Source organism: Candida parapsilosis, contig 005807 (assembly GCF_000182765.1).
Source record: "Candida parapsilosis strain CDC317 annotated contig 005807".
Lineage (NCBI taxonomy): Eukaryota > Fungi > Ascomycota > Pichiomycetes > Serinales > Debaryomycetaceae > Lodderomyces > Lodderomyces parapsilosis.
In genome coordinates this window covers 345,579-360,453 of record NW_023503280.1, presented here as the reverse complement: position 1 = coordinate 360,453, position 14,875 = coordinate 345,579, and the positions used below count along the sequence as shown (strand labels likewise).

The 14,875-nt window shown below is 40.2% G+C and overlaps 8 protein-coding genes across 8 annotated transcripts; 4 read left to right on the top strand and 4 right to left on the bottom strand. All coding sequences in view use genetic code 12, as the record gives it.

Moving 5' to 3' along the window:
- Window positions 1–225: 225 nt before the first annotated feature.
- ERG27 (3-keto-steroid reductase) lies at window positions 226–1,263 on the top strand (the record flags this gene model as incomplete). Its single annotated transcript, XM_036807999.1, has 1 exon — window positions 226–1,263. The coding sequence occupies one exon, from the start codon at window positions 226–228 to the stop codon at window positions 1,261–1,263; it is 1,038 nt and encodes a 345-aa protein (XP_036664779.1).
- On the bottom strand, window positions 1,260–5,357 carry CPAR2_801550 (uncharacterized protein; the record flags this gene model as incomplete). Its single annotated transcript, XM_036807998.1, has 1 exon — window positions 1,260–5,357. The coding sequence occupies one exon, from the start codon at window positions 5,355–5,357 to the stop codon at window positions 1,260–1,262; it is 4,098 nt and encodes a 1,365-aa protein (XP_036664778.1).
- A 99-nt stretch (window positions 5,358–5,456) lies between these two features.
- CPAR2_801540 (uncharacterized protein) lies at window positions 5,457–6,149 on the top strand (the record flags this gene model as incomplete). The annotated part of the gene is made up of 1 exon (XM_036807997.1): window positions 5,457–6,149. One exon carries the CDS (start codon window positions 5,457–5,459, stop codon window positions 6,147–6,149), a length of 693 nt encoding a protein of 230 aa, XP_036664777.1.
- Window positions 6,150–6,195: 46 nt separating this feature from the next.
- SRP54 (RNA-binding signal recognition particle subunit) lies at window positions 6,196–7,875 on the bottom strand (the record flags this gene model as incomplete). Its single annotated transcript, XM_036807996.1, has 1 exon — window positions 6,196–7,875. The coding sequence occupies one exon, from the start codon at window positions 7,873–7,875 to the stop codon at window positions 6,196–6,198; it is 1,680 nt and encodes a 559-aa protein (XP_036664776.1).
- Window positions 7,876–7,995: 120 nt separating this feature from the next.
- On the top strand, window positions 7,996–8,352 carry CPAR2_801520 (uncharacterized protein; the record flags this gene model as incomplete). The annotated part of the gene is made up of 1 exon (XM_036807995.1): window positions 7,996–8,352. One exon carries the CDS (start codon window positions 7,996–7,998, stop codon window positions 8,350–8,352), a length of 357 nt encoding a protein of 118 aa, XP_036664775.1.
- Window positions 8,353–8,370: 18 nt separating this feature from the next.
- CPAR2_801510 (uncharacterized protein) lies at window positions 8,371–10,722 on the bottom strand (the record flags this gene model as incomplete). Its single annotated transcript, XM_036807994.1, has 1 exon — window positions 8,371–10,722. The coding sequence occupies one exon, from the start codon at window positions 10,720–10,722 to the stop codon at window positions 8,371–8,373; it is 2,352 nt and encodes a 783-aa protein (XP_036664774.1).
- Window positions 10,723–11,359: 637 nt separating this feature from the next.
- On the top strand, window positions 11,360–13,081 carry CPAR2_801500 (uncharacterized protein; the record flags this gene model as incomplete). Its single annotated transcript, XM_036807993.1, has 1 exon — window positions 11,360–13,081. The coding sequence occupies one exon, from the start codon at window positions 11,360–11,362 to the stop codon at window positions 13,079–13,081; it is 1,722 nt and encodes a 573-aa protein (XP_036664773.1).
- A 42-nt stretch (window positions 13,082–13,123) lies between these two features.
- Window positions 13,124–14,788, bottom strand: CPAR2_801490 (uncharacterized protein; the record flags this gene model as incomplete). Its single annotated transcript, XM_036807992.1, has 1 exon — window positions 13,124–14,788. One exon carries the CDS (start codon window positions 14,786–14,788, stop codon window positions 13,124–13,126), a length of 1,665 nt encoding a protein of 554 aa, XP_036664772.1.
- Window positions 14,789–14,875: the final 87 nt, after the last annotated feature.

Sequence of the window (14,875 nt, the reverse complement as noted above, 5' to 3'; positions counted from 1 at the left end):
CTTCAATGTAAGAAAAGTACGTAGGCACGAAGTAGAGCAACGCGTATTTCTATATCAGGGCTGCAATTTGTTACTTGCGCTGAATAACCCAAGGAGTCCTCATTGGCTTTTACTTCTTTAAGTAACCTCTTTGAGTTTGTGTATGCAAAAAAAAGTTATACGATCGCGTAAAATAATTCCAATTGTTCCCTCAAACACCTTTTCTTTCTTTCCAAGGCCATTACTATGTCACTAATCAAAGATTCCACTAAAATTGTAATAACGGGTACATCTTCAAACTTGGGGTTCAACATAGCAGTACGTCTACTTGAGGATTTACCGAATGACAAGGAAATCACATTAATTGTTACTTCGAGAACATTACCAAAAGTTAAAGAAGTCATATCGGATATTAAAAATTACATCATCAACAAGATCCCCGACAAGATCAAACTAGTTGAGTTTGACTATTTATTGGTGGACTTTACTGATATGGTATCTATTCTATCTGCATACTACGAATTGGACAAGAGGTATACACGTATCGATTATTTGTTTATCAATGCCGCTCAAGGCGTTTATGGTGGAATTGATTGGTTACAAGCAGTTGTTGAAGTATTCCAAAACCCAATTCAAGCCGTAACAAATCCTACTTATAAACTTCAACGTACTGGTGTTGAATCTGCCGACAATATGGGACTTGTATTCCAAGCAAATGTATTTGGTCCTTACTATCTTATACATAGAATCAAACATTTACTTGCTAATGGAGGCAGAATCATTTGGATTGGATCACTCATGTCTCATCCAAAGTACTTGTCATTCAATGACTTGCAATTGTTGAGATCACCCGAATCCTACGAAGGGTCAAAGAGATTGGTGGATTTATTGCATTTTGGAACATACAAACAACTTAAAAAAGAGGGGGTCAATCAATACTTGGTGCATCCAGGTATATTCACTAGCTTTTCTTTTTTTCAATTTTTGAACGTATTTACTTACTATGGTATGTTGGCTTTGTTTTATTTGGCAAGATTCTTGGGATCCAAATATCATAATATATCGGGTTATATTGCAGCCAATGCTCCAGTGGCTGCGGCTATAGGTAAGACCAAACAAACATCAAAAGTTGGTTCTGCTTGTACCAGAAATGGCAAAGAATATTTGATTGATGAAGAAGTGGATACCACAGGACTGGAAGATGTGGCCGAGTATCTCAAAGATTTGGCAAATGAGTGGGACGCAAAATTTAAGAATCAAATTGTCAACACACGTATTCCTTAATGGTAGATTGACTCCTCCAAGCAATTACATCCGCAACCGCTAGCACATTCGTTATTACCATCAGACCACCATACTTGGGCACATTTGGTATGTAGGATGTGTTCGCAGTTGCCGCATAACGTAAAGTTTTTAGTTACTAGTAACCCACAGTAAATGCAATACTTTAACTTCAGACGCTTATTTGTGTTCCAAGCATTTGGGCATCTAGTCTCAATTGAGGAAACTGTATTGATAAATATCTGACTAGGGAGTTGCTTCTTTCTTTTTCTAAATCCAACTTTACACTCATGAATATCGTAGCTATGATCATGTTCGGTACCATTGTAATTGAATCTCAATACTTCCAATCGATGAATAGGGAGGTTCCACTCATATAAAGTTTCAGCATATTGCGTTCGATACATTTTCATCTCAGCGTCATTTAAAAAGTCAGGAAGTGTTGACAAAGAGGACGCATCCTCGAATAGATCTAGCTCCTCCACATTTTGCATTTCTACGGAGACAGTCGGAGGTGGTTGATGTTTCATCTCTGTCATCAAACTCTTACCATTTTTCAGTTTGTTGACCAGCATATGAGAGGTCAGTTTTGGGGTAGACGTTCGATACGCACCTTGCGGTTCTACCAATGAGTTTTGAGAGCCATTTTTCGAATTTAAAGCTGAGAAAGAATGCACCATTTTCCTTCCGTATCCGAATCGATCCACCGAGTCAGTGTGAGCACTATGATTATCAAAGGATGATGCAACTGAGTGAGGATAGTCAATATTCCTAGAATTCGTTCGTGTGTGCAAAGGTATTCGAGGTTCAAAACTGTGTTCCAGATGTTTGGCGTGACTGGTGCGCAAACTTTGATGACTTGATAACTCCCGTTCACTCTCATAAGTACCATGCGGATCGAAGCGATTCGTTGTGTAAGGTGATTTGTGTAGCACACATGACATTGTTGCTAGCATTTGGGTATTTTGTCTCTCGACAAAGTAGTTGAAAATTTCTCTAATGAGCCATGTATACCCAAATGGGTGGGTTCCCCATATTGACAACACGTCATTCAATTTGGCTTTGGGATTAAATGTCTTACCATCTGGTTGCTTTGATCCAACGCGAGAAACCATGCTATTGCTTACATTATTGGTCAAAAGGATTTCTAAAATTCTCCAAACTTGAGCTATTTCGTCGAGTCCATTCTTTGAGGCCACTCTTGAGTTGTATCCGGCAAGATTCTCGGGTCGGTCACCAACAAGCTTATACTCACGTGCCAATTCTATTCTGTTTGGTAGCAAATGATTGAAATCGATAATAACAACGAGGTTTTTGATGTCATTATTAGAATCGAGTTTACTTTTGTTTCCGTCATCCTTGATCGAAGACTTATAGTTTGACAAACTCTCTCCGTGGCTGGTAAACTTTTTCAAGGATGATTTATGCGCGCTTTCATTGGAGATGAACCGACCACCTAATCCTAAATTGGATCGAAATAGTCCAGGAACTCTACTTCGAGACGAAGCATCGTGTTTTAGTATCTCCTCTAAATCTTCCTCAAAATAATCTTCCGACGACGAGGACGTCTCGGATTGGTTACCTGATGACTCTGAGGCCGAGTCACTCTTATCAACTGCATCAATTTCGGCTGATCCGCCACCAATTGGACTTTCAATAACCTTCAGAGTCAGGCTCGATTGTTTCAACAAACGAAAATTTTGGTGTTTCTTTCCACCATTTTCGGGATTAATTTTAGGAATGAAAAAACAAACCAACAGGCCGTTTGGTGCCCAGACGGCACCACAACCTTTGGGAATAGGCGTGGAATCGAAGTTTCCTTGCCCTTTACTGAAATCGTTGTCAAAATTACCTCGTGATTGAGCATTTTGAGTGTTCACAGTGACTGGCGGAATCAAGTCATCTTCATCCTCTACATCCTCACCCGAGGAATAACCGTGAAACCCTGGTTGCTGGTTTATCAAATCATCAACCCAATCTTCATCTCCCACCTCTGGAAGAAACGAAGAATTATCATCTACGTTGTTTCCTCGAGTTTCCATCATTGCATCGTCATTAAGCTCCACCTTTTCCCCCATTAGATATCGCAAACAAGGCTCAAGGCAGAATTGCTGATACTTGTTTGTATAAAAATATGCAATCTGTTCCAAATGATTTTCCATTTCATGTCTCAAGTCTTTGCCAAGTTCATGTGTTTCTTCAATATTGAACATTATCGAGTTTTGTCTCTGCAATCTGTGAGCTCTCTTTTTCAGTAGCGATTTGTCAAATTCAATTTGCTCGAGATATGGATATGAGTGAGGGAAGCTGAGAGCTAGACGGATAAAAACTAATTTTTGCTCTGAAACATTTTCAGTCAGCTCTTCGAGATGCGTATCTAACACACTATCGTCAACTTGGCTCTTGTGCTCGGGTTCTTTCCCATCTTCACTCATAACACTCTTGTCCTTTGTGGAATTCACAGCCGTAAGAGCAAGACGAGTGTTCTCCACCGAGTCAACCGATCGTCGGTGGTCTGGTGGTTTTGAAATATACACAGGAACGGGACCTTTGAGGCTGATGACTAAATCCCCAGTAGACACCGAAATCTTTTCGAATCTGATGAATGGAAATTTGTGGCCCACAATACTAACTTCTTCACCCAAGTTGGCTGGACTGTCACCACCACCATATACAGAGCTGTCTTTCCGATCTCCACGACCCATGCGAACACCGGATATCCAGTTCAAATGATCAAGTTGATTGAACTCAAATCCTGATTGTCTATGCTTCTCCGAAATTTGGTACGATGTCAAAGCTGATAGCAAATCTTCTCCATTTGTTTTGGCTAAATCATCAATTGTAACCTCTGGTTCTTGACAATAGGTCTCATAGTTGTATTTCGCTTGATTAACGGGTTTATCCGTCATGGATAGATCAGACTCCAGATCGTTTTTAAATACATTGAAAAACGTTGGATCATAGTTAACCAGTCTATATAGTTTATCATCACTAGGCCACAATTTCAAATCAACGTCCAGATCAGACCAGGTAACCAATTGAAACTCTTTCCAATTGTTTTTCGACTCAAATCCGTTATATGATTCATGCCTTGTTCTCCATAAAAAATCTTTTATTGGTCCATGATGACCGACAAAGGAGTAATCAGAAGATCCTTTCAATCGCTGAGTTTCTTTGCTAGCCAAGTACTGTTGGTATGCATCCTCATAGTTGATAATATGTATTGCATCATTTCCTCCTCTCAAGGGCATAACTCCACATGCTCTATCCGATCCAAAAGGTAATGCTCGTGCTCGCGCAATTGCAAATTCAACCTCAACAACCACACTGGGTCTGATATCATTCTCGGCTCCACTATCAAAATAGTCAAACTTTGCTATTGCTCTATTTGCGTTATCACTTTCTAAATCCCAAAACTTTATTGTACGATCATTAGAACATGTGATGATGTTTTTTGCACCCTGAGTAAAATCAAGCCCATTAATTTTGCCGTGGTGAGCTTTTGTGACTTTGAATACAGGAAGAGCACCTTTCCGAGTATCCCAAATGTATAGTGAATTATCATGAGTCAGAGCAATCTCATATTGATTTTCGTGGTTCCACTTCACTTGGATTGCACCTGCTCTCCAATCGGCCCATTTCGAGACTGGCTTTCTTGGCGTTCGCATATCCCAACAAAGTACAAATGTATCAATAGAGCAAGTAGCTAGCATTTCTGGATCAAACGGGTGGAAATTTATATCTGAAATAGCCCTTGAATGTGAATGTAGAATATTTTCAATGGCATTGTTGGACGGCCGATTTAAATCCCACAAAAGGGCTTTTTGATTCGATGTCGATACACACCACGATGGCTTAACAAATGCATGAGGCGACCATTGAACGTCGGCAACTTCCCACGATGTTATATGATGTAGCCAACGTGGAGGTGTAAACGGATCATCCATGTCAATTACGAACAAACCACGTCGGCCAGCCAACACGGCATCCCTCCCATTTGGGGAAAGTGACATTGCCCCAATTGCGCCATCTACCCTTAGCAGAAGAGATTTCCCAAATGTCGGCGACTCATAGGGATTAATTAGTTGATTCACCATTTGGTGTGGAAGAGGTGTAGTTTGATTGAAATAACTGATTTCTCGCGGAAAAGAAAAATCAACTTCTGACTGTGTACAACTTGGAGAAACAACTGCATAATGAGTGAATCGACAAGTAAAGATATTGAGATGATGGATGAAGAGTTTGATGACGTTGAAGAGAACGTCGTTGATGTGCCACGCGCTGTTAACGAAGCTACACCAGGAGAAACCAACCAGAAGCTGTCGAAGGAAGAGAAATCAAAGCAAAAGCAACAATCACTATCAGCTGCCGCCGCTGCCACAGCAGCAGCAGCTTCATCATTAATCCCCGATTTGCCCGACCTCACACGTAAGGACAAAACACTCAAGGAAGTTCTAGATATGATGGATGATGAATTTGCACCGATCATACCGGATGCTGTCACAGACTATTACTTGGCTAAAAACGGATTTGAATCATCTGATGTTAAAATAAAGAGACTTATTGCCCTAGCTACGCAAAAGTTCATCAGTGACATAGCACAGGATGCTTACGAATATAGCAGGATCAGAAATGCTAGCGCCGTGTACAATTCGTCCAATCCACAAGCAAGAGCTAAGCAGTTGCTTCAGGGACAACAATACGCTAACCAACAAACATTAGCAGGTAACGGCAATGCTAATGCGGAAAATAATGAGCAGCAAGCTTCTCAGCAGTCGCACTCTTCAATCGGCAATCAACAAGGAAAAGTGGTGTTGACTATGGAAGACCTTAGTAACGCATTAAGTGAGTATGGAATGAATGCTTCCAGACCAGGTTTCTACAGGTAGGTTTATAAAAGACTAACAGTGTATCAATATTAAAATTATGTAAGGTTTACATTCCTCCCATGCCACCAAACTGTTGCATCATTCTTTGCATCATTTGTGGATTTTTCATCATCTCTTGTGCTTGTTGCATCATTTGCGGATTACTTCTCATCATCTGTTGCGCTTGTTGCATCATTGCTGGATTATTCATCATTCCAGCTAATCCACCCGGCCCGCCACCCGCACCACCACCGGCACCGGCACCACCACCTAACATACTCATTGCTTGTTGCATAAAGTTTGGATTTGATTGTGCATTCTGCATCATTCTCTGCATTTGAGAATTGCCTGCAAACGGACCGCCAGGTTGTCCGCCTTGAGCTTGAGCTGCTATTGCTGACTTTGCCATCGATGACATCATTCTATGTTGTTGCAAAATCATTTCAACCTCCACTACACTACATCCCGAACCTCTAGCTATCCTTACGATTCTGCTGGGCTCTTTGATGAACATTCTACCATCACTTTCCAACTCCTTTGTAGTCATTGAATCCATAATAAAAATCATGTTTCTAATTTTGTTCGATGTTTCCTCTTCGCCAACTTGTGACATAAGGCCCGACATTCCTGGTATCATTGATGCAATATTCGTTAGTGGTCCCATCTTCATGAAATTGTTCATTTGGTTTTGAAAATCTTTCAAAGTAAATTTCCCTTCCTTGATATTTTCAATTGTTTGTTTGTGGCCCTCATCTTGGTGCAAGTTTAAGGATTGTACATGTTCAATGAGTGATTGGATATCACCAATACCCAACAATTTGGAAATGAACGTCGTCGGCTTGAATACCTCCAAATCACCGATGTGCTCACCAGTACCAATAAATACAATGGGAGTCTTTGTTGCAGCGACCGCAGAAATGGCACCACCACCTTTGGCATGTCCGTCCATTTTCGTCAAGATTATAGATCCGAAATCAGAGCTTTCCTTGAAAGCACGAGCTTGCGACTCAGCTGCTTGACCAATAGACCCATCCATCACCATTATGGTCTGACTAGGATGAATAGCCTCACCAATCTGCACCATTTCAGTAAACAATTGTTCCTCTTGTCTGTGTCTTCCTGAAGTATCCACAATAATAATGTCAAACTTCTCCTGCTTAAACTTTTGTACACCCTCGGCTGCAATTTTCACCGGGTCAGGTTCCAAGTACGATCCATAGTAGGGTATATTAGCTTTTATAGCATTTTGTTTCAATTGATCAAAAGCACCGGCTCTGAAAGTATCAGCACACACCAACCCAACTTTGAATCCCCTCTTTTTGTAGTAAACTGCTAATTTCGTACACGAGGTGGTTTTACCAGCACCTTGTAACCCAACAAACATGATTACATGACTCGACTCTTTGGAAACCCTTACTTTCTTCCCATTAATGGTTTTGGTGGTTGCGGAAAGCTTCTTTGGTTTTGGTGGCTCAACGTGTGAATCAACTAGAGCACACAATTCGTCATATATGATTTTCTGCAACTTCTTTCTCCTATTTTGAGATGATGTTTCTTTCAATACGTTCCCTTCCTCGATCTTATCCCGTATATTGCCTCTCAATTTGGCGACAAGTTTAACATTGATATCTGACTCTAACAAAGCAGAGCAGATGTCTTTAATCATTTGCTGAATTTCATCATCTGAACCTTTTTCAACAGAAGAGAGAGCGCCTCTGAGTCTTTCTCCCAAGTCTGCTAAAACCATGGTGATTGATATGAATGAAGAACCAGCGTCAAAAGGAAATGGAAAAGAAAAAAAAAAAAACCGAAAAATTGTGAATGATAAATGTCTCCATCTTTTGGTAGCAAGAGGGTATGACCAGCCATGAGTAACGCCTCCACACCACAAGACAACAAGGCGGAGCAAAAATCGACCGGGGAGACTGACAAAGGCAAACCCAACGTAAATTTCACAGAAGGTGGTGTTGAGAATTACAAGTTTTACCCAGACGACCCCAAAAATCATCGACACAAATATAAATGGGCAGCTAAAGAGGCGTCGAAATTTTACGATCCTTGTGAAGAAAGCAGACAAGCATCGATGGATTGCCTTTACCGAAATCAGGACGACAAGTATGTTTGTCAAGACTTTTTCGATGCTTACAAAGAATGCCGAAAGGATTTCTTTAGAAAGAAGAGACAAGATAAGATAGATGGAAAGCCAGGTTGGGGATGGAGATAATTTATATAGCAAAAATAACTATACGGTATCGAATACTGGTAGATTCAGAGTCATGTATCCTGTAAGTTTGTCAATAGTTTCTTCTGGCTGGTTGTTGAAAAATTGTATGTTGAATGTATCCGAGTTTACAGGAGCTGGCTGTTGAAACAAATCAAAATCATCATAAACATATGTGTTTCTTCCTGTGTTTTCATTTAAAGCCGGATTTGTGGTTAGTATGATTCCAGTAGAATGCCTGGCCATGTGTCTATGATACAAGTGGGGAAAAGTGTTGTGAGCTTCGAGCTTCCCTGTTTGTTTGTTGATTGAGCAGAGGAGAACGGCTGTGATGCTTTCTGCTTCGTCTTTCAAGATATTGTTGTAAACCTTTTTGTAGTTGTCAATATAATCACCTTCTGTGTGTAGTAGAATTGCATTAAAAAACGTGTCTAAATATTTTGATATGTCGACTTCAATTGTGAATAACGCATAATTGAGTTGCAAATTTATCAATGTTTCACAATCCTCTTTGGTAACCACTTCTGCCAACTTCAATGCCAAGTTTCTTTCCCAATCCTCTACAAAAATGTCATTGTGACGTCTACACCTTCTTTTGTCATTGCATTCTGAAATTGGCGTATCTTTAAGGTAACCAAAATCCTTTGTGATTTCAGAAAGATTTGATTTAAACTCCTTTGTCAAGTGTAGGGCTTCTGTCTTTTTTGACTTTCGAATTCCAATCTCTGAAAAGTGTGATAAATCTTGCTCCAAGTGTTGGAGAAAATTGTGAAAAAACGTTTCCCGAAATTGAACAAAAGGGTTGATTTTCATCCACTCAGAAAGCTGCACTTTTACTTTGTTTGAATTGAACCTTGCCGAAAGTGGTTTTGCCAGATTCAAAAATCTCAAATCGTTGGTTTTGAAATCAACCACCTTTCCGGTAAATGGAACGTGTATGGTATTTACATTTAGTTTTTTGAAACAAACATTATCATCCACAGAGATTCTGTCCAAAACATTCAATTTTCTAATGAGTATTTTGTTTTTAGGTAGTTGATATGAATTATTGGACATTCCACAAAAGAATTTGGCAAAATTGTGCAATTTCAAAAGCAATGATTCCAAGCTACCCGCTGGTTCTATATTGAACACTCCATCTATAATCGAGTTGACATTACCAAACTTGATATCACAAATGTTTGGTTCTGGACAGTCAAGATTTATGCGGTAACTAGACCCCGATTGGAAGTAGCTTGAATGCAAACCATCCACCAAGATGTTCTTATCAATGTGGGTGTATGGATATGAAGCTACATTCAATTCTAACAAGTCAGGGTTTTCTGTTGGGTTTGTTTTCTGACGTTTGGAACTGGGTCCATCATACCTTTTTGTCCGTTTTTTAGAACTCTGCGGTGGTGGCTGCGAGGGTGCTACCTGTTTTCTAAGGAAGAGCATTTTATTGACCCGTTTCCACAAAAAATCATCCATCATTTGGTCAGCACTTGTATTGCCGTCAAGCAGACAACCTTGCATGTGATCCTGCAAGCTGGAAAAATAGCGAGTGCTGAACGGCTTATGGAGATTACTAGGAAACAATGAAGATTCATTTCTTGCACGCTCTATGGTTTCCAAAACTGAATGAATTTCTTTCTGTAACAGTTTAGCTTCTAAATCTAATGTCTCGGTGGCTCTGGAATCACTTTTTTTAGTTCCGTCGCTCTCCTCTGTATTCAACATACTTCTTATACGTATTGCATTCTGTCGCCTTAGTGGTATACTTGAATTCAACAAAGGAGTTCGAGCTGTTTGAGGACTTCTTGCCGATGTCAACAAAAGTCTCTCGTGCGGTTGGACAGATATACCAGATTCCTCCATAAGCAGCCCTGAAATATCTTCGTCGTCGTTTTCACTCATTTCATCTTCATTGTTATCTTCATCGGAGTAGTAAACCAACCCGGCATTTGCGTCCTCCTCGTAGTGAAAGCTCTGGTCATCTTCATCATCATCGTCCTCGCCTGACTCGACAAGGTACGCCTCCCTTCGTTCTGAGCGTGATAATTCTCTAGATAAATTTCTCAACTGTGACGGTATATTATTTAGCTCCAAAGTTGCTTGATGGTTGCCACCTTCACGATTGATTAGTCTATTGAAATGAGTCTGTAGCCTATTTATATCATTAAAATGGCGAAGAATTCTAGCTCGAAAGAACCTTTCCTCATTTGGCCGCAGCATGGAGTTTTCATCTCGCAACATGAGATCTGATATAACATTTAATGAATTCAACGTAGGAAATGACTCGGTGGATGCATTACGAAATCGTCTCACATTGTGCGAAAGTCCTCTTTGTTCGTTTCCCTCTCGACGCTCTGAGGGTGACGAGGGAGGTGGCATATTAGTTTGAAATGTGTTGTGGAGAATGAAATGTTATAATTCTAGGAGAGTTATCATCGTCATCAAACAACTGCCACAAAATAGAGTGCGGGCAAAATGAAAGATTATCCTCCGCTACCATGCAACCACCAAAAAAAGTCTAAAGTGCACGTGAGTGGGACATGGAGGTAAATATTAAGCAATTGAACTATTAGCAACGTCGTTTGTAGTGAGCTTTGGACCTAGGTTTTATCATCCCAGCTTCAGATAACAAGAAGCATATCATGGGGCACATTAAATGAATTTGCCCCAGCAACAGATTGCTAGAGGTTTTATACACTTTTGTCACAAAATTTAAGGAAAAGCTAAACAAATTGGATTAAAGAGTGAAAAAGTTTGCAATGGGGTTGCCAAAGTTATCGATGGCTTTACTCAATGAAGTATTGGTTTCACAAACTCCATGGATTAATTTCGCTACTATCATCAGTATATAAGCGTTATCCCCGCCAAGACGGATTTATTTCCTTTTTCGTCTTTCTTTGTTTGCTTTTTTCTCTTTTCGCAGTTTTTTGAGCCGTACGGTTAACACAGATAACAGTTTACGAGGAGACTAAAGTTACAACCTTTTGCTTACAGAAGCAACCTCATTGTAATCGCAATGGAGACGAATACAGCTGCTAGTGAATTGAATCCACTTTTGGATACCGAAGTTGTTGATGAGTACACTGAAGCGATCCATGATAGTGAAGATAGCGTTGAAACAGATGAAGATGAAGAGCTCACTTGGATAAGAGAACATGTTGAACTACACAAACAAACTTGCTGGCTTACAAGGCCATCGATGTTTCAATTGTGTTTCCTTCTTGTTGGTATTACTTTGGCGATGTCGATGTCTGAGGGCACTAGAAGAATCGTTCTTGTAAAGTTGGCATGCAACTCATCATTGGATTCCAAAGGGTTTTGTTCACCAGTGAATACACAGCTTATATTGTCCACTTTTGACCAATATGCGTTATTGGGGAGCACAATATTGTCATTTGTTGCTATTTCTCAGTTCGGTTTGTCTGATCTCTATGGTCGAAAGCCTTTCTTAGTGGCTGGCGTTTTATCATTTACTGTTTCCAATTGTTTGCTGTTTTATTTTTATCACTATGACACATTCCAATTTGGTTGGTTGCTCGCGTCCACAATTGTGTCGGCTCTTGGTGGTGGCTATATGTTGATTGGAACTATTGTAAACACTTGTGTTGTTGATTTAAACCTGAAGCCGTCGCAAAGAGCCAATGCGTTGGCTAGAGTTTCAGCATTTACCAATGCCGGCCAGTTTTTGGGGCCAATATTAGGTACGCAATTGAGTGCATGGGCAAAAGCGGCATACGATGCAAACACTGGCAAAAAGTTTCACATTGCAGGTGTCACGCAAAGCTCGAAAGTATTGCAAAGTGAGTTGTTCATTTTGAAGCTTGAGTTGGTAATTGAAATTGCTCTTTGTTTGTTCGTTGTGTTTGTATTTAGCGAGACTCGGACTCCAAAAGCATTGGCAAGGTCGAGAGCCAATTCTGTTACAACAAGAAGCTCCTCTGAGAGTAACCAAGGAGGAAATGATATTGGCATTGTGTATAGGCTCGGCACGATGCTTTCCCCTTTAAAAGCGTTGCTTCATGGTACAGGGAAAGTCAAGGTGATGGTGATTTCATTAACGTTGGTTATTGTGTTTGATCAAGTATTGATGATTGGATTCGGTCAAGTCATTCTTAATTGGGTTGTTTTCAAGTTTGACTTTGAGGCTACTGACATTTCCTACCTTTTATCCATCTTTTCTATATCCAGAGTTGTCAGCCTCCTCGTGTTGCTCCCATTCTTTCAAACCACAGTTCTCAAAGGATGGTTGAAATTCAGAGTTTTGAAATCACGATTGGATATGGTTGACTTGATATTAATTGTGATGGCTTTGGTGGTTGATATTGGTGTATTTGGGTTATTGTACGTAGCAAGGTCAAAGGCCAATGTTTATGCCTCCTTGTCACTATGGTCGTCTGCCTCCTGGACCGTGCCTGTGCTAATTGCGGCAGTGTTGAAGTACTTCCCAACAAGCAAAGTTGGTGAGTTTTATTCTGCCCAGGCGTTGCTTCAAAACATACTCATGGTCGTTGGCCCTCTTGCTATAATGGGCATTTATAAATGGTCTTTGACAAACGAGTGGGACAGTTTTATCTTTTTGCTTTATGGCGGTTTCATGGCCATGTTCATCGCTGTGATGTTAACTTGCAAAGTTGTGTCAGGGTTAAAGAGTAGCACTGAGGAGGAAAGAGTTGTTAGAAGAGCCACATCAGTGAATTTTGCGAGTGTTGTGCCTGAGGATGATGATGCAAGAGTTTAGACTTCTTTTTGATAGAGTTTTAATTTAGATGTTGTTTGCTATTCACTGGTTGTTATCCACCCTTTTGAGCTCTTGATCGGTTGTGCTTCTACTCAAATGCAATACACGTTTGCATATGTAGACAACAACAATAAAAACTCCCATCCAGAAGGCATAAAACAAGTACACAAGACTTGCATGTCCAACATTCAATGCCACTTCATATACCCAGGTGATTAGTATTGGCGACACCAAGTTCATCAACGACACGAGCAATGTGATTGCACCATACACTTGCCCGGAACTGGAGTTGGGGAAAAATTTGATTATTGTCGAATCAAACACAGGTCCAATCAATGCGTCTAGGGAAAAACACCCGGCAGCAATGTAAAATCCTTTGCTATTGGCTGAGTAAAACGCAAGGAATACAAGAACGGCGATACCAAACGATGATAACATAAGAATATACTCCACCATATCAAACAGGCGATTCAAAGACTTCAAAGCCAAAATTTTCTTTAATATGGTTTTCTCGAAGAATGGAAGAATGAGTACAAGTGAGATGGCCCGTGATATTGAAATCGTTGATAACAAATACGCGATATTATTTGAACTCCATTGAAATTGGTATTGCCCATATTCAATCACCACTTGGTTTAATGAAAAAATCAAGGTCTGGTAAGCGGCATAAATCAACACCAATGAGACAACAACGAATCGCAACTGAAATAAACGATGCTTTTTATTCACTTTTGCCACTTCACTAGGATACGTCAAAATTTTCATCGGTTGTATGATGTCAAAGCTTTTGAATATTTGATACAACACAATTCGATTGACGTTAACGTCTAGGTCACTTTGTTCAGATGCATCCGATCTTTCACTTTCATCTTCGAGCTCTTGCTCGACCAATTGCTCCTCCGATTTCACCTTTGCCGATTCGTTTCTTGACTCTGGAAACAAGGTAACGACGTACACCAGTAGCATAAGCAACACCGCAAGCTCAAACCTCAAAATTGTAAAGTCAGCTTCGCTAATTTCATCTACAGATTTACCACCAGCCCAATTACCAATCAATGTGCCCACTAAAGGACCAAACAGTTGGCCAATAAAAGTTGCCGAAGAAGCCAAACCGAACTGATAGATCCTGTTTTCAGGTAATGTGAAATCTGAAACATACAGTTCCGTCAAAGCACCAATTATGTTGACCCCACCAAACATACATGACATATAGTTTGCTAAAAGTAGCTTGCCAAATTGTAAACCTTTGTAATTTCTGAATAGATGGTACTGAAGCATTCGTGATACTGTTATGGTAATAATAACCATAACAAAGTAGAGCTTCCTTCCATACACGTTGGAAACTTCACCAAATTTAGCAATGGGAATCAATGCAACAGCTGTTGTTCCCACCAATAAATATTGGTTGAATCTTGCAACGATGTATGGGGCATTTTCCTTACTTTTTCTCGATTCCGATGCTTTGGCATAGATTAGTGATTGTCGTGTGCCTTCAGCACTGGATGAACTTAGTGTTAGTACACCTATCAAAAAGATTACGGCGTACACACTGGGTCGCTTGTAGAATGGTTTTGTAGCATTCTGTTTGATTTGTTGCTTTATATAAACGATATCATCGTCCTCATGACTAGGGGTATCACTGACACTACCGTGTTCGGATTGGTGGTTACCTAATAGATGCTCGCTCTCGTGATTCTGCTGTGGCATTTGCTGTGAAAATCGTATTTCTTTCTGGAGTTGAAATATTTTTGTTTAAATTGTTTGCTGTGGGAAAACGCGCAGCGCAAAAACAAA